The sequence below is a fragment of the Pundamilia nyererei genome, unplaced genomic scaffold (assembly GCF_000239375.1).
Source record: "Pundamilia nyererei isolate P.nyererei 1_Seehausen unplaced genomic scaffold, PunNye1.0 scaffold00141, whole genome shotgun sequence".
Taxonomy (NCBI): domain Eukaryota; kingdom Metazoa; phylum Chordata; class Actinopteri; order Cichliformes; family Cichlidae; genus Pundamilia; species Pundamilia nyererei.
Genome location: NW_005187542.1, coordinates 1,699,339 through 1,719,695, shown reverse-complemented (window position 1 = coordinate 1,719,695; position 20,357 = coordinate 1,699,339). Strand labels below are relative to the sequence as shown.

Sequence of the window (20,357 nt, the reverse complement as noted above, 5' to 3'; positions counted from 1 at the left end):
CACACACACACACACACACACACACACACACACACACACACACACACACACACACACACGTATCTGTACTGAACTGTTCGATACAGTGCCTTCAGTTCAGTACGCATATGTATTGAACGTATGGAACGATACAAAATTTTTAATTTATTTGATCAAATATTCTTCTGACGATGCCGTCTGTGTTGAGGGCTCAGTGGATCTGCATTTGATTACTCCGTCTAGGGTGCATTGTCGGGCGCAGATCAACTGAGTGCTGCCCATATGCATTCAGCCAAGTTTGCATGGCAACTCCTCAACGCTACCCAAAACTGAACCTCATCCACCGTCATTCAGATCTGGCGTTTGGAACCATTTTGGTTTTCATGTGAAGTATGACCCTACTTAAGCCTGTTGTGGAAAAAAGTACAACAGTATGTCGGATGTAACAAGCAATGCTCAATTACATCGGTCGGAACGCAACAAATATGATTACACATTTACGCCGACATCACACTAGTGCAAAGACAAGTGGAAGCAGACAAAAACAACACCAACAACAACACCAAGCACGCATGCTACAAACGGCGAGTCATTTAGACACCCGTTAGAACATGATTCTAAGAGGGCAAAGGGGATAGACAGGGCAATTGCTACTTTTAATGCGGTCTACAAAATTGCTTTTCTTTTGGAAAGAGCCATTTCTCTGTAATAAACTCTTTTCCACAGATGAGTGATTTCGCCATCAGATGCAAAAAATAATATAATAACAAAATAAATGTATCGAAAAAAATATCTAACCGTGACACCCAATGTTCCCTCTAATCTGCGTGTGCGCAATTGTGCACTACTGGCATGGCCTTTGCGCACAAAAACTCTGCGTTGCGGACAAAAAACCCCCCCAAAAAAACAACCTGATTGGAAATTAAAATGGAAACTTTAACAATTCTGTTTTGCAGTGTTAGTCAGTAAGTGGCTGGCTGCGCCTGTATCAATGCCACCTTATCCCATAGTCCAGCCAATCATGCGATTACATTTGTATTTACGCAGCTTTTTTTTTTTTTTTTTTAAATTCTAAACAATTGAACAGCAAACATACATAGTAATGTAGGTTATAGAAAGGGTATGAAAAATTTCACAGTTTGCAGTATCTTTTACAAGTCATGAATACAAATACACACAAATACAAGTACGTAAACAAAAGTATACCTTAGAAGAAAACAAACAAACAAAATAACTGATTAGAAAAAACATAGTTCTTGTGTTTTACATGCTTTGGAGTTAGTGCTGTTCTTTAGATTCTCTAGATAATTGGAAAACAGGGTTTTAAAAAGCAAATATGTTTGGGCGCTGTTGAGAAAATTTTGTATGTGAAATTTGGCAAAAATAATCAGAAGATTGATAATATATGTTTTTCCTGGAGTTATTTTATCAGTATGTGAGAGGCCAAATAGAATAAGTTGAATCTTCAGTTTACATGAGGGATCAATTTTGGTGTTTATAAAATTAATTGATAATTGACAATTATCATTCAGCAATTGACTAACAAGTAAAATTTTCCTATCCACCCATTTCTGAATATATATTGATTTGTTCTTAAATTTAATATCCTGATTATTCCAAATGAGATCTTTATGGGGAGAAAGGTTGTGAGAGTATATCATTAACCAAGAGATAGGAGTTGACTGAAAGTTGGAGAGTTTAATTGGTAATTTAGAGATATTGTAATTGCATTTTAGCAGAAAGTGCATTCCTCCAAGTGAGTTAAAGATATGGTTGGTAATAAAATTCCAAATTGAAATGGGATTTTTTAAAAAGAGTTTGATCCATTTGATTTTAAAAGACACATTTAAGGAAGTGAAATCTAAAGATTTTAGGCCACCAGAACACAACTTGTTTATCATTACATTTTTTTAATATAATGTATTCTCTTTTTCCAAATGAAGTTAAATAATATTTTATCAATTTTTGTGCATAATTCTTTTGAAACATCAGGTACCATATCTGCATATATAGGTCTGGAGAGGCCTTCAACTTTGGCTGTCTAACGATCTTCCAGTAATGGATAGATCTCTTTGAAGCCAAAGATTAAATCTTTGTTGTATTGCAGTTATAAGAGGGTCGAAATTTTCAGATAATCTAGCATCTTAGTCTTTTTGAATGGTAATACCAAGATATTTAACCTTATTTTTAACAGGAACACCTGATACAATTGTATCTGTGCAGAATTTAACAGGGAGAAGTTCACATTTTGTAATGTTGAGTGGTCTTAAACCAGAGGCTATTGAGAAATTATTGAGAACTTTGAGAGCTTCATCAACTTAATATTTATCCTTAAAAAAAAGTGTTGTGTCATCTGCTAGTTGAGCAATAGATAATTACATTACACTGCTGTTCTTAAAATGAATACAGAGTAACTGCATAGGAAGAAGGAAAAGATATGCAGAAAATGGACAACCTTGACGGATCCCACGGTTATTATCAAATCTTTGATATGTTTGATTATATGCAGATGCAAATAGCTCAAAGTTTGAATTGATTTTTTAAACATATTTCCAAAACCAAAAATATCAAGTGCTCTGAACATGAATTCATGTTCAATGGAGTCGAAAGCTTTATAAAAAAAATCACAAAAAAAAGAAAAAAAAAAAGGAAAAAAAGAAAAGAAACTATTATCTGTGATTAAATCTGAATGATCCAAAATATCAATTACCAGTCTTATATTGTTAGTTATGTCTGCCAGTCATAAAACCAGACTGTTTCATCAATTAAGTGCACATTTAAATTTTTTAGCCAAACACATAGCAATTATTTTATAATCATTATTCAGGAGTGAAATAGGTCTCCAATTTTCTATCAAAAGGGTGTCTTTATGAGGTTTAGGAATCAAAGTAATCAGTCCCTGAGTCAAGGAAGAAGGGAGCTTTCCATTATCAATGCTTTCAATAAGTCCTTTGAAAATAATTTGTAAAATTCAGAAGTCAAACCGTCATCCCCTGGACTCTTATTAAGTTTCATTTTATTAATAGCACCTTCAATATCTAGTGTTGTGATGGGGCATCACACAGTTTTATTATTGTCACTAATTTTTTTTAATATTTAATATTAATATAATAAGGAATTATAGAATTTTTCCATGGCTTCTGTAGAAAAATTAGATTTATATAAATTTTTATAAAAGTTCACAAGTCTTGGAAATCACTTGAGGATCTTGTGTGATGACCCCATCTGAACAAAGTTTAGTCATGCTGCCAAGAGTATTGTGATGTTTTTCTAATTTGAAAAACTAGCTAGAGTTTTGTTCTGTTCATAATTTTTATGGACAGAATGTCTAGGCGCAGCCAAGTGGCGGAGGGCTTTCGCTTTGGTGGCCTCAGAATCTCATCTCTGATTTTTGCAGATGATGTGGTTCTGTTGGCTTCGTCGGGTGAGGGCCTCCAGCTCGCACTGGAACGGTTCGCAGCCGAGTGTGAAGCAGCGGGAATGAGGATCAGCACCTCCAAATCTGAGGCCATGGTTCTCAGCCGGAAAAGGGTGGAGTGCCCACTCCGGGTCGGGGATGAGTTCCTGCCCCAAGTGGAGGAGTTCAAGTATCTCGGGGTCTTGTTCGCGAGTGATGGGAGAAGGGAGCCGGAGATCGACAGACGGATTGGGGCTGCAGCTGCAGTAATGCGGACGCTGCACCGGTCCGTCGTGGTGAAGAGGGAGCTGAGTGTAAAAGCGAAGCTCTCAATTTACCGGTCGATCTACGTCCCTACCCTCACCTATGGCCACGAGCTGTGGGTAGTGACCGAAAGAACGAGATCGCGGATACAAGCGGCAGAAATGAGCTTCCTCCGAAGGGTGGCTGGCCTCTCCCTTAGAGATAGGGTGAGAAGTTCGGCCATCCGGGAGGTTTAGAGTAGAGCCGCTGCTCCTCCACATCGAAAGGAGCCAGCTGAGGTGGTTCGGGCATCTGACAAGGATGCCCCCTGGGCGCCTCCTGGGTGAGGTGTTCCAGGCATGTCCCACCGGGAGGAGGCCCCGGGGCAGACCCAGGACACGCTGGAGAGATTATATCTCTCGGCTGGCCTGGGAACGCCTTGGTATTCCCCCGGATAAGCTGGAGGAGGTGGCTGGGGAGAGGGAGGTCTGGGCCTCTTTGCTTAGGCTGCTGCCCCCGCGACCGGGCCCCGGACAAAGCGGATGAAGATGGATGGATGGATGGAGTTTTTTTCTCCCTCTTCAAGCCATTTCCTTCTTGACCGCACAAAGGCACCTTTTGCCTTGTAAATAAAATTATTTCCGACTCTTCTTTTTTTCTCTCTTCTATTTTTAACTATTTCAGCTCCTCTTTTCATTAAAAGGGACCTCATTTCAAATTTCATGAGCTCCCAATTTTTACAAAAAGCATTTTCAACACATGCCTTGTTCTAATACTGATCTATTTTTGTTTTAATTTCCTTTACCAAAGAATCATTCAGTAGAAGAGAATTATTTAATTTCCAATATGAATTCACTCTTTTAGACGGATTACTGGCATACAAACATATCTCCAAAAAAAAAATTGTTCTATGAGCTGTCAAGGGTGTTGGCAACATTTTTGATGTAGAAACATATTCAGATAAAGGATCAGAAATTAGCCAATAAATCAATACGAGACTGTAATGAACCTGATCTATTTTTCCATGAAAATTCCTTAATGGTTTGATTTTTGAATCTCCAGATATCAATTAGGTCTCTTTCATTAATAAAATCCAACATATAATTACTACTTTCCTAACTTTTACTTGGCCATCTATCTATCATGTTATTGAGTGAATGGTTCCAGTCTCCTCCTAATATAATCTTTAGATTAGCAAATTAAAGATTCATTTTTTTCATTTACTACAAGTATTAGGTCAATATTCTCCTGTTTGTTATTATAGCCGTAAATGTTACCTAGTAAGAGGGTCTGATCATTAAAAGAAAAAAAAGAAAAAAGAAAAACACACAACCAGCAAAATAAAATATCCTTTTGGATCAGTTTCTGAAGATATAATTTTTCCATTAAATTTATGCTTCAAAATCAGAGTTCCCGCTGAATGGTTTGTGCCATGAGACTTCCATAAATCTTCGCTCCATTGGGATTTCCAGAAGTTAGCATCCTTAGTTCAGAATGGGATTCTTGTAAGAGACAAAAGTCAGTATTCAAACTTTTAGCATATAAAAACAGAGCTTTCCTTTTGGTATTGTCCCTTAGTCCTTGTAAGAGCCAGAGTCGATGTTTATGTTTTTCCTTTTTGTTTTGGTGGCACAGGTGTATAGTTTTACCTGCGTCTCAGGTGATGGTATGTGGGTGTGGTCACAGTCTATTTACCTGATGTCAGTGTTCGCAGCAGGTGTGTTGGGTGAGTGGTTTGTGGGCAAACTTTTCTGTTGACCGTCATTTTTTGGCACACCAGTTAATCCATGCGCTAGTTGTAAATTGATTGAAAGCGCAAATGTTTGTTTTTGTTTTGTTCTTAAAATAAATGCGCAAAGTACAAGTACGACTCATTATGGATTATTGGAGGCGCGTCACAGGGACACAACCAACTCAGCCGGCCGCGGCTTTATTTACAGATGAAAGTCGCAACAGTCCTCAAGCATTAAAAGAAATAAAGGACAAAGATGAAATTTTGCAAACTAAATTAACTTTTTACCCTGAGAAGAGTGTGTCAGCTTCAGAGAGAGCAGAACTACTGTCTAAAAAAGTGCTTCACAAAACATTTTAACAGCAACAGCATACTATAAGTCTTTAGAACAATAAGGAAAAGAGACCTTGAGGTATATCCACAAATAGGACTAGAAGAGATTTCAGTGAATTTCTTTTCTGTTCACAAAAGCACTAGGCAACTTTCCCTTCCTTACGTGCTTTCTCCACCTTGGCCATAGCTGGTTGCGCCTCTCGGTACTCGGGAGAGAGATCTTCTTTGAAATGGAGCTTCCTTGTCTTCAGGTAGTCAAATCGCTTCGCCGCCTTCCAGATGATGTCTCGAAAGTGTCTCATTGTTAATTGCAGGATTATGGCGTGGGGCAGTGGCGCAGAAGAGGACTCACGTCGTTGACCGATCCTGTGGACTGAATCAAGTACCTCCGGGAACTTTTCACGGTGGTCAGGATCCATGTTTTGGCAAATTTCAATAACCTTACTGCGTACGTTTTCTCCTTCTTCTTCGGGTAGCCCATGAAGTCGCAGGTTCCATCTTCGTTTATACCGAGACAACTCCAACACCTTGTTTTCCAGTGTTTGAATTTTCTCTTCTGCTTTATCTCAGAAGATCTCAGGGAGCTAAAAGGAAAAGTCTCTCGTACTGAAATAAAGGTGGATAAAGTTAATAGTAACCTTAAGGTCGCCAATACTCTTCTTGATGTTAGCGCCTTGCTCTTCGATAGCCATCTTGAGCGTCGTAATAATGCTTTCCGCTGTGTCAGTTTCCATCACTCTTTTCTTACCAGAAGGTTTTGACAGGGAGGAAGTAGGAGTGATAAGAGCTCTCTTATCTGAGCCCAGGTTTTTTGCCATCACATACAGCTAGAAGTGTGCACCTTAAAGTTCGCTTTGCTGCTTATAAAGGAGTTTTAAGACAGAGCAAGTTCTGTAGCAGACCGTTCACATCTTGGCCCATCTTGGAGATGTGAGCAGGACAGATGGACCAATTGACGGAAAAAGTGTGGACTTTATACCAGTTTTTAAATTGTGTTAATAGGCCACGTAAAACCAGAGTTATGATAAAAATATATGAAATGTTTGTTTTGTTTTTTCCCCCTGAATACTATCGTTGTTTATATTCAATGTGGGAAGAAACGGTAAAGACAACGTTTTATAAAGAAAACCATCGAAACACTCTCGGCGTTTGAGCAAAAACAAAACCAACCCCCAGCCCCCAGCCTTTCCCATTGGTCGAAAAATTTACCATGTCAATCAATCAAAAAAAATTATATGGCAACATGGCATTTAGTTATTAAGACACGGGAGGAAGTCTTAGGAGTGTTTTGAGATGTGAGAGATTTGCGATGTTTAGCGCAAATCTTGTGTAGTTAGTGTGTAGTGTAGTCAACAGTTTTGTCGTGTGTGTCAGAACAATGAGGCGACTGCTAAATGTTACAGGTGTTACAGGAATGATACATTTCCTGTTGTCAGGCCTGCAGGTATCAGGCTGTTGTTCTCCTTTAACTCATCAAATTTGATGCAGAACACCTGATTGTTCTGTTAATATTTTGAAATGTTTGTTTAAAAAAAATGCCTTGGCAGCATTTGTAGGTAAACAGCTGCAAAAAAATTTGTTTGCAAAACTCAGTAACTTTTTTGTAGAAATAACTATATAATTATTTGCCCAACATTGGTCATTATATACTGTATTTTGCAGACAGAGTTACAGAACTCTCTTCCAGACCACAGACTCGTACTCATAATACAAGTCAGAGCTTTATGATAAATAAATAAATAAATAAATAAATAAATAAATAAATAAATAAATTTAAAAAAAAGTTGCACTTTCAAAATTGGAGTTCAAGTTATTTTTACTTCCAATAGTGTTAACATACTGCACAGGTCATGAACAAGATTTTTTAAATTTTCATAGTAAGTGGGCTAAAGCAGTTAATTAAAAGTAGTCTAACATAAATGTAAATGCTGTAATTTGATTATTTTAATAAACCATGTAACTTGGATGGATTAGATGCTGGCGTGACCACAGTGGACACGTCTGCTGTTGCTCACAGTGGTCCAAGGGACCGCTCAGGGAGTTTGTGTGTTCGCTCAGACACATGAAAAATTAGAACATTGACATAGACACCAAAGTATCGAAATGAACCGAACTGTGAATTTTGTGTATCGTTACACCCCTAATATACACACACACACACACACACACACACACACAAAAACCTCTATAAGTATATTACTCTTGCACGTGCCCACTGACAAATTTACATGTATTGGATCCAAAAGAATACAGTCTGCATTCGTGCAAGCAAGGCTCCATTCTAGTCAGCTTGGTTTTTAGGATTTTCCGGTAGGCAGTGGTACCGTATCAGGTACTTTTTTAGCACTTATTGGGCCGGGGTTTGAAGTGAGCAGAGTTGAGCCGAAAATGAAATGTCATCAGACTGCACCCAAGAGAGGGTACGTTTGTGCTTCATGTCAAGGAACTTTAGGGTTGCGCTGCTATAACAACCCCACCCAAATTGAGGTGGTAATGTAAAAAGACTGAAACAGAGTAGATGAGTAAAGTAGGTGGTAGTGGAAAAGCGACATAGGTGAGGTAGTAAAAAGTGTAAATTAACAACAAAATAAAAACAATTCAACAAGACAGAATCATTAGCATTTTTCTTGCATGGTGAAGATTTTGGACTATTATCGAGCAAACACTATGTGCTCACCTGGTTCATCATCACTTTCGGTCATTGATCCGTAGTTTGCTACTAGGGATCCCAGAGCTGAGCTCATCTTCTTAGGGGCCACAACCAAGCCACTGGTCCTGGACTCATCTCTGTCAGATTCTTGGAGCCAATGAAAAACAGAGCACTATATATATCACTATATAGGGGTGTCTGTGTATTTCAATCAAAGAATAACCAGAGGATAACCAGTGAAAGCTTTTTGATCTTGTCCTCTATGTAGGTGATTGTGCACAGGCTTGATTGAACTTTGATCAATTAACTCACCATGGTCACTAGTGGCTAATGCTCCGAGTGGATCCCCGTCCCTGCATGGGTGGGTGAGTGGTTTAGGCTTCTCTGTAACAATGCAGTCCGATGAGTGTGGCCGTCTCAGATGTCGCCCTTGGAATCCTCTGTTTTTCCAACCACGACCTCTGCCTCTTCCTCTCATTCGTCTGAAAATAAATACATCATTGCTTATGCAAGTTAACTTTTTGGTAAGACAGACTTCATTTCAAATTAAAAAAATGTATATCAAAATAGAAAATAAAAGAGATGCACACCAAAATCCATAATTTATACATTCAAATGTAAACATTTACCCAAACTGAGCTGTTTCCAGGACAGCTCCCGTTTCCTCCCGCACCTCCAGGACTTTTTTCTTCTTCTCAATATTCACAAGTGTTGGATAGTTTCTAGTAAACCAGTAAAGACAAATTAATGACTGGACATGGGAAGTATGCATATGTGGCTTAACTAATGGCAAAATTGCATCAAAAGTTCATGACTGCCACAGTTTCTAACTAACTTGCGTCTTTCCTCTCTCCATTTAGTAATCTCCTCTGGTGTGTCCAGTTTGATTCTTTTAGTTCCTGGTGCATGGTTCTGTCAACACAGAGTATTCACATTAGAAAAGGGGAACTACTACAAGCTAATCACTTTACATCATCTTCTTCCACTTACATTTTTCCAGTGTATGCTGACAAGTTTTTCATGGGCCATGAAGCTGCAGTCAGCCACAGAACACTAAAAGTGGATTCAATTGGAGCTCTCAGTAAAAAGTAAAGAATATCAATGTGAACAGCACTAATATATATCTAGTAAGTAGCCTAGAGTGAAATACCTTGACATGCTGAGAAACATGCTCATTGTACTTTTCCTGGTTTTTGAAGCCCCGGTCGCAGGTGTCACAAAAATGGGAATACTCTGGTTCTTTCCTGTTTTTCTGCAAGGGGTGAAAAGCTCAAAGTTCCAAACAACGTTCCATACACTTTAAATATAAATACAAAGTTCTCAGAAATGTCACCTTTTTTCCATGATGGCTGGGAGCTCGGTAGCTTTGATGTCCACCTCGATCCCATTCATGACTAAAGTTTTGACCTGAAAACACACGCAAGAAATTCAAACACACCTTTCTTTAAAAAACAGACACACGGACATGTCCTTTATGGCGACTAAAGGCGCACTGCATGTATCTTAAACTACACATCTGCTATCAAAGTTATTGTGGGGATGTGGTTTTGTTTTTAGTTTATTTTTCCTTGTTTTCCACGGATGTATCCGTTCTGTCACTAGTTGGCTTTTATGAAACTAATTCAAGTGTTTTAACACCAAATAACCCACTGACGCCACTTGCTGCATTCACACATGCTATAAAGCTTTAAACACTTATTCCTTAACTGCAACATAACTGCTAAATCTATGACTTTTTTGTTAGAGCAGAACCCCATGGTGTAAGTCAGTCTTTACATTATGTGGTCCTTCATGTGCACGTTAGGGCGACAGTAACATGAAGGAACCCATCTTCAATAGGGAAACTACTATATATTCCACTCACTGTATGTATGTGTAGGTCCGTGGTTTCCACGGTTTGATGAGAACCCATAACTTGCCGCTGACCCGTGGTGCCTGCCAACACTACTGTCGCAGCCCCAGGTGTGTTCGGTAGGCGTTTCGCTCCAGCTCCACATGGTGGGATGGAAGCTACTCGAGTGCGACTGCTGCTGCTGGAACGACTGGAAGGAATTGGAAGGAGGAGAGCCAAAGTCGGGCGGAGGATAGTTTGCCGACTCGTTCATACCGCCAGGCCAAAATCTTTCTTCACGCTGAGAATGAAGGTAATTCTAGAGAAACTTCTCCTCAACGCGTTGCCCTCGTAGGCGCATGTATTTACTTTGAGCGAACTATGGTTTCGTCACATCCGCCAAAGAAGGAAGACCATAAACCAACACAGACGAAAACGAATAAATATATGTCTATACATACTTACGTTAAGTATTTTAATATGTATAAAAAGTTTTGTGGTAAAAAAAATTATACTTGAGACTTAGACTGCAATTTTGATTTTACCAGTAGTTGGCTACAACTTCTCGCGAGGTTTAATGTAACAAATTCTCTTGGGTTGCCATTTTTGGTGAAAAGCCGCCTGGTAGATGTTATAAATGCACTGCATTGTCTAAAGAGCAACACATAAATCTTGTAAGCGTCATAAGCTAAGTGGCCGCTCGCTCGATTTTATTAACCTGTATGCCGTGTGCGTAATTAAACGTATTTCAAAGTGTATTTTTTCCACAATAGAAGCAGAAACATATTCTAAGGTAAAGAAAACGTAAAAAATACATTGACAATACGGTGCATTAGATACACCGCGATACACCCATCCGTAGAAACATTTTCTTCCGCTTATCTATAAATAAACCCTAAATTGTCTTTTTAATGTTAAGCTCGGGGGATAGCGACCGATGTGAACGAACCTGGCAACCCAATAGTTTCCTGGTGCCCTGTCCACGCCGCGTGTGTTTCAGAGTGAGAGCAGCAGCGTGGTGATCGAGGTGGAAACGTGAAGGCTCCAGAGGTGTGCGCAATAACTGCACTAAGGCGTTGCCAAAATGCTCGTGTTGTTTGAAACCGCAGCTGGATATGCAATATTCAAAGTAAGTATTCGACTATTATTTGCAATCTTTTTAAAATGGGCGACTTTAGCACAGGGGCAATTTGCGTTAGCCCGGATTAGCCATCCAGCTAGTTCACTGAGAGTCGGTAGGTGTCATAAACGTGTTATTTACGGTATAAAAAAAGCAATCTCTTCGTTGTACTTGTGGATATGGATTACATTTTTATTTAAAGGTGTTTTGTTTGCGCACGAGCTTGGCTAAGTCATAAGTGAACATCAAGCTTGTACTGTGAAGGGCCTGCAACCACGTGTGCACACTGAGGTGGTGCTGACTCCACATGCATTTTAGAATTGTAGGTTGTTCAAATGCGTCCATCAGCCATTACTTTAAGTTACATTCTTAACGATGTAAGCCATCTCACTGCTTTACATATTTCTTTTAACTAATGTCTGTGTATTGTGTTTTAAGGTTCTCAATGAATCCAAACTGCAGCAGGTCGACAGCCTGTATAAGGAGTTTGAAACTCCCGAAAAAGCCAATAAAATGTAAGTGCTGATGTTACATTTTACCACCTGGCGGCACTCTTTATGCCTGAAATATAACAATGGACTTATTACTATAAATCGTAGATGAAATGTAACTTCCATATATTTCCTTTTGTCCTACCAGCGTTAAGCTGAAGCACTTTGAGAAGTTCCAGGACACAACAGAGGCTTTAGCAGGTAATGAGAAATTTGAGCCCTAATGTTCACCTGAGATTAGTCTGTGATGCAAAGCTGTGTCTGATTAAACATGAGGTATTGCTCAGTCGTCACTACCGCTGAGACCAATTCCTCCTCATACGTATGAGAGTTGACACTTTTTGTGTTTTGTGCAAGCGCTTAGCACAGCTAAGCTTTATTTTAGTCTCTATTTCCACTTTTTAGCTGCAACTGCCCTTGTTGAGGGAAAACTTGGCAAGAGTCTGAAGAAGGTCTTGAAGAAAGTTGTTGCCAAGGAAGCTCATGAGCAGCTGGCTATTAGTGATGCAAAACTCGGTGGCGTTATCAAAGTAAGTCACTGATATTTCTGTCAGCCTAAAAGACAGCATTGTTATCGAACGTTGTGTTTCTAATGACTTCTGGTCTTCAGGAAAAACTGGACCTGAGCTGTGTCCACAGCCCTGCTGTGGCTGAACTGATGAGATGCATCAGGGGTCAGATGGAGAGCCTCATCACTGGACTTCCTCCCAGGGAAATGAGTGCTATGTCTTTAGGGTTGGCTCACAGGTTAGTGGTGCATATATTATGTTATATGAATCCAACTGCTGCCTATGATTACATTTGCTGTCTGAAATATTTGTGTAGATTTTTCTCAGCATTCGTCACTACCACTGAGGCAGCAATCCTCTGGCTTATTGAAAATCCCTTCATTAATCTAGAAATTTGAATTAACTCGTGTTCTCATCTGGTTGCAGTTTATCCCGCTACAAGCTGAAGTTCAGTCCTGACAAGGTGGACACAATGATTGTGCAGGCTATTTGTAAGTGTTGTATTACACAGTTATGTCTGTTGTTGTGCCTGCAACATGTCAGACAGTAGTGCAAGAGAACCATCAGCAGTTTAAATTATTTTCAGAATGTCCAAAAACCTTCAGTTTGTTATCATTGCAAACAAAGAAAACATCTAGATTTTTCTTTTTGGGCTAATAAAAATGTCAATTATTGATATTTTTGCTCTAAAAATTATCATTTGAGCAGTTAACATCAGCTGTACTGTGTTTTCGTCCTTGCTTCTAGCTCTTCTGGATGACCTGGACAAAGAACTTAATAATTACATAATGCGTTGCAGAGAGTGGTATGGCTGGCATTTCCCTGAGCTGGGAAAAGTGATCACAGACAACTTAGCCTACTGCAAGAGTGTCCGCAAGATAGGTAAGGACCATCCTGCTTTTGCACAACACAGTCAGAGAAGCATATCTAGATATCCTAAATATTTTGAGTAAAGCCAGCAAAAACACAGCATCCTACAATTTCCACATTCAAATTCATTAGCACCTTTTAATTTTATTCAGAGCCTCTTTCAATCCTTTAAAATTTTATGGTTTCCTGTCAGGCTGAGTAAACCACAGTGCTCTGAGCTTGTTTAAAGTCAGCGTATTGTTGCTCTAAGACTTGCGTGCATTGGTTTAACTTCCATGTGGTGACATTCCTGAGTAACTGCCATATGTTTGTGTCTGCAGGTGATCGCACAAACGTCGCCAGCTCTGATCTATCAGATATCCTCCCAGAGGAGATCGAGGCAGAGGTTAAACTGGCTGCTGAAATCTCCATGGGAACAGAAGTGTCAGAGGAGGACATTGGCAACATCAGGCACCTATGTGATCAGGTGTGTGTGCTCACTGTTTGCTACAGTGACTGTGATGGCAATGACTGTTGTCTGTTGCAAACACAGGGTTTTCTGTGCGTCTTTGCCTTTTGTGACTGGTACCCTGCATTCATGAATTTGTTTTTGAATGTTTTCTTTATTTTTTTTTCTCCCATAGGTGGTAGAGATTTCAGAATACCGGGCTCAGCTCTACGACTACCTGAAGAACAGAATGATGGCAATCGCTCCCAACCTCACTGTAATGGTGGGGGAGCTGGTTGGCGCCCGTCTCATCTCACATGCAGGTGAATTTGGGGGGGGGGGGGGGGAATGTCATTTGTGAAAACTGGCCTAGCAGTGATGATGATGACACTAAGTCACTTTCCTGAACATGACTGATGGTTTTAAGTCACTACCTCATCTGAGCTGGCAGTGAAAGCACTAGTAGTCAGGTCTTTGAAGAGCGCCATAGCTACAGTTCTTTGTTTCATTCATTGTGCGATCCAGGTTCCCTTCTGAATCTGGCAAAGCATCCAGCCTCCACAGTCCAGATCCTTGGAGCAGAGAAGGCTCTTTTTAGAGCCCTGAAGACGCGCAAAGACACACCCAAGTATGGTCTCATATACCATGCTTCTCTAGTGGGCCAGACAACTGCTAAGAACAAGGGCAAGGTATGTTCTTAGAGTGTGATATGTGACTGAATAATGGTTGGTGGCCACAATGTGAAGCTGTCAACTCAGGCTTTGGTTTTCTGTAATGCCAATGCAGATTTCCAGGATGCTGGCAGCTAAAGCAGCCCTGGCTATTCGCTATGATGCTCTCGGAGAAGACACAAATGCAGAAATGGGTGCAGAGAACCGTGCAAAGCTGGAGGCCAGACTACGTCAGTTGGAAGATAAGGGGGTAAGTACAGCTACAACCCCTATTCCAGAAAAGTTGGGATGCTATTTAACATCCTTGGCCCTGACGTCCACATATGTGGACATCACATTTTGGGTTGTCTGACCAAAATACTAAATCTTGCTCTACAAGGGCCTGATATCCACTTACAAGGACAGTATACTGCCACTGTTGTATCGAAATTTAAAACAAATGTCCTCATAGAGCTGGGCAATATGGCCTAAAATCAATATCACGGTATAATTTGAAGCATGTGACATGTATATCGCAATATTCTGTATAACGTATTTTACACACTATAAGGCACGCTTAGGATCCTTTAATTTTCTCAAAAATTGACAGTGTGCCTTATGTATGAATTCTGGTTGTGCTTACTGACCTCTAACTGATTTTATGTGGTAAACGGTGCGCAGAAATCTGTCAAAAAAAAATAATTTAATACGACTTTGGTAAGCTATGAAGGCGTACAGCTTGATGGATTACCGGAGCCTTACGGCTGCCGTAGTCAGGAGCGTCGTGGAGTAATCTGGGTCCAAAACTCCTCCTTCAGGTCCCAAAGTCAGTCAAACACTACAGCATCACTGAGAGTTAAAAACTGTCTAAATTCTTTAATTTTTAATAAAATAATCAGCGTTGCGGCTTTACCAGGTTTAACAATTAAGTTTAACATCCAGGCATCCATGAAAACAGAATTTATTAAATTCAACGGCGTTAGAAGTTAGCAGGAAGTTTGCTCACTAGTTTCCACCTAAACATGATATGCCATGTTCTGACTGAGAGATTAATCATTAATATATTGCAACAACATGGGAATAGAGCAGCTGCGAGAAAATTCAGCATTAATGAATCAATGGTACGGAAGTGGAGGAAGTGCAGTTTTTGGCTTTTCCCATATCCCAAAAGTGCTTTGTCTCTTTGCTGTTACTGTCGCCCGGCATAATTTGCAGATATTGTTCGCAGCCGCTGCAATGTTTTCGACCAAAACAGGCACCGCTTGATGAGACCGTCACCATGCGCTATCGCGGTATAGTCAAAATGTCTACCGTTGGTCAAATTTATATTGTTTCTACTGTATACTGTTTATACCGCCCACAGCTATGTCCTCATGTGGAACAAAAAATGGGCAAAAATAAAAATCTGGTAATTCTTTGTTTTTACATTCATTAGGTCCCAATATGTCCAAATATCAAAGAGAAATTAAAAATGCATGTCATGGAAGAGTTTGGGTCTTAGCAGTTTAACATCCAAAACTTACCATTTTTAAGCAGCAAAAAAGGTAGTGTTGAATGATGGGACAAAGCTGTTTAATAATTAACACAGCATAGCACCCCATTTTGTTATAGCAGTCCTTAAATGTCTGGGAACTGGGAAGATGAATGTCATCCTTTTCTTGTCTTCGTTGTAATGTGTCAATGGATTCCAGTGGTCAAAGGTCTGGGTCAGACCAGTACCCAACCTGTTCTACTGTGACACCATGTAATAGATGCCTTATGCCGTTTAGTTTTGTCTGGTTTAACTATGCAAGGGTTCTACTCTGGATGGTAATCCTGTGTTGCTCTAAATCCAGTGTATACCTTTCAGTATTGATGGTGCCTCTCCAGATGTGACAGTTGCATAACCATCAATGCATCCCTGTACTATCAGAGGCTTTTGAACTGACTGCTGATAAGAAGCCACATGGCCTCTCGCCCCTATAGTTCACAGGACTGGATATCCCTATTTTCTAGAAAGAATTGCAAATTTGATTTGTCTGATCACTGGAGAGTTTCTCGTTTTGCTTTAGTCTGAACATTAGCCCTAAGAACACAACAGCAGTTCTGGCTCATGTTCACAAATGTGGCTGTACCTCAGGAGGTGGAGCAGGTCATCTACTAATCAGACAGTTCGCCATTCCATGTCTGGCTACTCCAGTATCCCCAGTCCTTGAGCAAGATGCTAAATGCAAGTAGTATCTTGCTCCAATATAGCACTTTTGAGTGTCCAGGTAGAAAAGTACTATATGTAATGGATTTTTGTATTTCTTCTGAATCTGTTATCCTGGTAAAATCCCTGTTTTTGTTATTTTTTTCCCCCTCCTTTAGTCATTGAATCCACATTTTCTTTTCAGATCCGAAGAATCAGTGGAACAGGCAAAGCAATGGCAAAGGTAGAGAAATACCAGCACAAGAGGTTAGTTGTCACTTGCAGCATATTTTGCATATTTCCACATCTACACATGTATGGTGGTTAATGCCTGCTACTACTTTTCCTTCACAGTGAAGTGAGAATTTATGATCCGTCAGGTGATTCTACGATTCCGTCCACATCGAAGAAGAGGAAGTTTGAAGAGGTAGAAGAAGAGGATGCCACAGAGCCCACGACATCAGCAGTCAAACCCAAAAAGGCAAAACGGGAGTTGGTAATAGAAGGTGAGTGAGTTTGGAATCAATCCTCTGCCTCCTGTGCATTTGGATCTGTGATGCTGATAGTGTTCTGGCTCTGTGTTTAGAAGAAGAACAAGCAGAAACATCAGCGGCAGCAGAGGAGACCCCGAAGAAAAAGAAGAAAAAGAAGGATAAGAAAGCAGAGGAGGAAATGGAAGAACCAAAGGAAGAAGAGGTGGTAGCAGTTACTGAGGTAAGATGGAAGCTAAAGTTTTAAAATTATCCCTTTTTTTCTTCCTCCCCTTTAATGATCGAACTCTCTCTCTCTCTGTCTCTCTCTCTAGACAACAGAGAAGAAGAAAAAAAAGAAAAAGAAGGTAAAGGAGGAGCAGGAAGAAGATTGAAAAGAGGAGAGTGTAAATAGATTTTTGTCTTTTATTTTTATTATTCAATTATATTTTCTGAGGACTACAGTATTGAGTGCCTGTCTGTGGACATCTGAAAAGAAGTTCGAAGTAAACATCAGAGTAATCATTAGATCTCATTCTTTTCTCTGGTCATAAAGAGACTGTACAATAAAAGTTTTTTTTTTTGTTTTTTTTTGTTTTTTTGTTTGTTTCAAAGATGTTTAAGCTTAATCTACCAGAAGCCTCTGTAGACAAGCATTTGTTTTATTCATGAAGAGATCTAGTTTTGTCATGAGTTCAGTACAGATTTCCCAGTTCTCTTGTGATAAACAAAGCCTGGTGAAATAAAACCTTTTGCTCAAATGCTCTGTGTGTGTGTGTGTGTGTGTGTGTGTGTGTGTGTGTGTGTGTGTGTGTGTGTGTGTTTGTGTTTGTTTTTTTTAATGTACAAATAAATGCATCCAGCAGGGGTGGGAAGTAATTAAGTACAAACACTTCACTTATTATACTAGCTAGATTTAGCTGTCTGCAGTAGTATGAGTATTTATTTTTCTGACTACTTTCAATCCCTATATTTTTCCACAACACTTTCTACTTATATTTTCAAAACAGATTTGTTACTTTAGGTTCAGTGGTATTATCCATAGTGTTATAAGTGAGGTTTTTCTAAGTAGCATGTAATTTCAAATTCAACATTTTTATCAGCTAAACAAATGTCAGCAAACTGTGAACACAGTGTGTCTGCTAGCTAAAGGTACAGCTGCTGGGTTTCCCTGGGAGAGAAAAGAGTAACTTCACTCAAAGATGGAAAAAGATATAGTATATGTTTTGGGTTTTTGTTTTTTTTAAGCCTCATGCCCAGTACATTTGAACTTGAATCAAAGTGTTTGGAAAAGTGTCAAATTATGGTCCTATAACATGTGAGGGTAGGATGCCCCACCTCATTCTGACATAGTCATAGGACTGCATGATGTGAGGAGTTTGCTCTAGTGATTATATTTAAAATGACTTGCACTCTAAATAAAGAAAATAACATGAGTGCAAAGATACAAGATTGTGTGGATGACCAAATGGTGCCATTTAAGGACAAGCAAATTCAAGCAGTACCTAATCAGTAAATTAAGAAAACAGAATTTGAAAATATTAGTCCTTGCTTTATGAATTCAAAAAATGAAGCAATAAGAGAGGGCAAGCCAACCGGTCGCTGCAGATGGTCGCCCTTCCCTGAGTCTGGATCTCCCGGAGGTTTCATTCTGTTACAAGGGAGTTTTTCATTCCTACTGTAGCCAAGTGCTTGATTTTAGGGGGCCATTTAATTGTCAGAGTTTTCTCTGTATTGTTGTAGGTTCATACATTAGAATATAAACCACCTTCAGGCAATTTCTGTTGTGATTTGGCAGAATACAAGTAAAACTGTATTGACTCAAATAAGGCAAGATGCATGTGTATAAAGTGTAATGTGCACCTTTGTTTTACAGCACAGAAGAACTGTTAAGAAAAGTTTCACACACTGTCACGGAATGACAGCAAAATCTCACAACGTGAGAATTAATATTCGAACCTAAGGCTGTATCAAGCCATACTTAGTTATTTGTTTAAAAATTGGTTGACATTTTTTGAATACTTAGAAAGCAAAATTATTTTTTTTAACAGTTGTGTAATTATTTATGAGTTAATAATTTTCTCTGTTGATGTCTGGCACTATTGGAGAGGGGTTGTCTGAAATTTCAAATTATTTATTTTGGCACTAAAACGGTCCAAAATGACTCGGATCATTTTCAGCATGTACCATCAAAATGTGTGCAGTAGAGGGTTAAGGCCACATTAAGAAAAATAATATTGTTGTTCATTCTGAGAATAAAGTCCAAATATTGAGATTAAAGTTGAAATTGTATTTTGAGGAAATATCAAAATGTGGAGATTACAGTTGTTTCAAGACAAACCATACTTCAGAATCAGTTTAAGTAACAAGAAAGTAAATGATTTCTCTTTTAGCTCATAGACACAGTGTGGTGATCAGTATAAAGACATTAAGAAGATGGTGTAGAAAGCTGGATCTGGTTAGGTGGAAAACAACCAATGGCTCTTAATGCAAGGTTATTGATGATTACACCCTCATGCAATGAAGATGATGTATCAAAAGACAGCTGATCAATTTGTTTCACTAAGCTATCTAAACAATGAATTGTAATTGTAATCACATGTCAACTTTTTTTTCTCAAAATAGATGTTCGACTTAATCTCGAAATTTTTACTGTACTCTCAAAATGATGAACAATATATTCTTTTCTTAATGTGGCCCCAATACTCCCCCCACCTGTTGAATCCCACCGTAACCCCTGACTTTTCTTATTTTACTGTTGGTGTGGAGGCAAAGTCACCCTATAAGTAGGCAATAGAAAATAGGTATAAAATGTTCTCAAACTGAATACATTAATTTGAGTCAAAATTTAAATAACAATAATATTTAGATTTTCATGTTCTAATATTATTTTTATTATTACATTTATATAGTATAAGGTTACCTTTGTACAAAAATGGTTATAAAAAATTTCCTCCTTGGAGCTCATTTTTACTTTCTTTCTTTGAGTACATTTCGGAGTTTGTACTTTTGCTTTAGTAAAGAATTTACATTTTTAATTAGGCAAAAACATTTAAACCCTTTGAAGCTCTCATTACATATAAAGGCGATATACTCAGACCTGATGCTTTGGACTCGTGTTTATACTCATATGCTAATACACTGTATTGTCAGGTGAAGCTAACCTTCGTTTTTAATGATTAAAAGTGCTGATAAGCTATCAGAAGTTATGAGGAAACTTTGGTATTGGTTATTTTGTTCACCCAATGTAAATAAAAATATTATTTCTATTAAATTCCACCGTGTATACTGACAAATGCTATCTCACATCGATGAATGTAAAAAGCAGTCTCTAGATATTTTAGGTCATTAATACAAACATTTTACATTGATGTTCATCTAATCATCGTTCGTAGAGGATTTATCTTAAATACATTACCGTTGAGTTCTGCCATCCTAAGGAAGTCAGTCCGGACTCCCGAGTGACCAAACTTGGGTGCTTGGGA

The 20,357-nt window shown here is 39.0% G+C and overlaps 2 protein-coding genes across 4 annotated transcripts in view; one reads left to right on the top strand and one right to left on the bottom strand.

Annotated features, from left to right (window-relative positions):
* The window catches only part of nufip1 (nuclear FMR1 interacting protein 1), a 21,900-nt gene extending 1,563 nt beyond the window's left edge, over positions 1 to 20,337 (bottom strand). Inside the window, exons 1-8 of one of the 2 annotated variants that reach the window (XM_005744275.2) lie at positions 20,291 to 20,337; positions 9,668 to 9,741; positions 9,485 to 9,586; positions 9,325 to 9,387; positions 9,170 to 9,246; positions 8,964 to 9,056; positions 8,647 to 8,816; positions 8,362 to 8,481 (exon numbers count right to left, since the gene is read on the bottom strand). In XM_005744275.2, coding sequence (XP_005744332.1) covers positions 8,362 to 8,481; positions 8,647 to 8,816; positions 8,964 to 9,056; positions 9,170 to 9,246; positions 9,325 to 9,387; positions 9,485 to 9,586; positions 9,668 to 9,741; positions 20,291 to 20,306 — 715 coding nt within the window. In that variant the 5' untranslated portion in view covers positions 20,307 to 20,337. Of the gene's footprint in view, positions 1 to 8,361; positions 8,482 to 8,646; positions 8,817 to 8,963; positions 9,057 to 9,169; positions 9,247 to 9,324; positions 9,388 to 9,484; positions 9,587 to 9,667; positions 9,742 to 10,198; positions 10,669 to 20,290 lie in introns of those variants that run through there. The other variant, XM_005744274.2, reaches the window with a different exon arrangement.
* On the top strand, positions 11,143 to 17,634 carry nop58 (NOP58 ribonucleoprotein homolog (yeast)). Of its 2 annotated transcripts, none has more exons than XM_005744276.2 (15): positions 11,143 to 11,294; positions 11,724 to 11,800; positions 11,925 to 11,977; positions 12,182 to 12,306; positions 12,387 to 12,523; positions 12,712 to 12,776; positions 13,033 to 13,167; positions 13,476 to 13,621; positions 13,779 to 13,905; positions 14,108 to 14,271; positions 14,369 to 14,503; positions 16,608 to 16,669; positions 16,757 to 16,908; positions 16,992 to 17,116; positions 17,208 to 17,634. In XM_005744276.2, the coding sequence occupies exons 1-15, from the start codon at positions 11,250 to 11,252 to the stop codon at positions 17,265 to 17,267; spliced, it is 1,608 nt and encodes a 535-aa protein (XP_005744333.1). In that variant the 5' UTR covers positions 11,143 to 11,249; the 3' UTR covers positions 17,268 to 17,634. The 2 variants fall into 2 exon arrangements, with proteins under 2 accessions (XP_005744333.1, XP_013769082.1); XM_013913628.1 differs by having other exon boundaries at positions 11,145 to 11,294; positions 16,989 to 17,116.
* Positions 20,338 to 20,357: the final 20 nt, after the last annotated feature.

What these genes read in the sequence shown, in the direction of transcription:
- nop58 (XM_013913628.1), top strand. Translation starts at nt 11,250, where the DNA reads ATGCTCGTGTTGTTTGAAACCGCAGCTGGATATGCAATATTCAAA. An exon ending in CCCGAAAAAGCCAATAAAAT is followed by an intron (nt 11,801 to 11,924) that starts GTAAGTGCTGAT and finishes TTGTCCTACCAG; the next exon opens with CGTTAAGCTGAAGCACTTTG. An exon ending in CACAACAGAGGCTTTAGCAG is followed by an intron (nt 11,978 to 12,181) that starts GTAATGAGAAAT and finishes TCCACTTTTTAG; the next exon opens with CTGCAACTGCCCTTGTTGAG.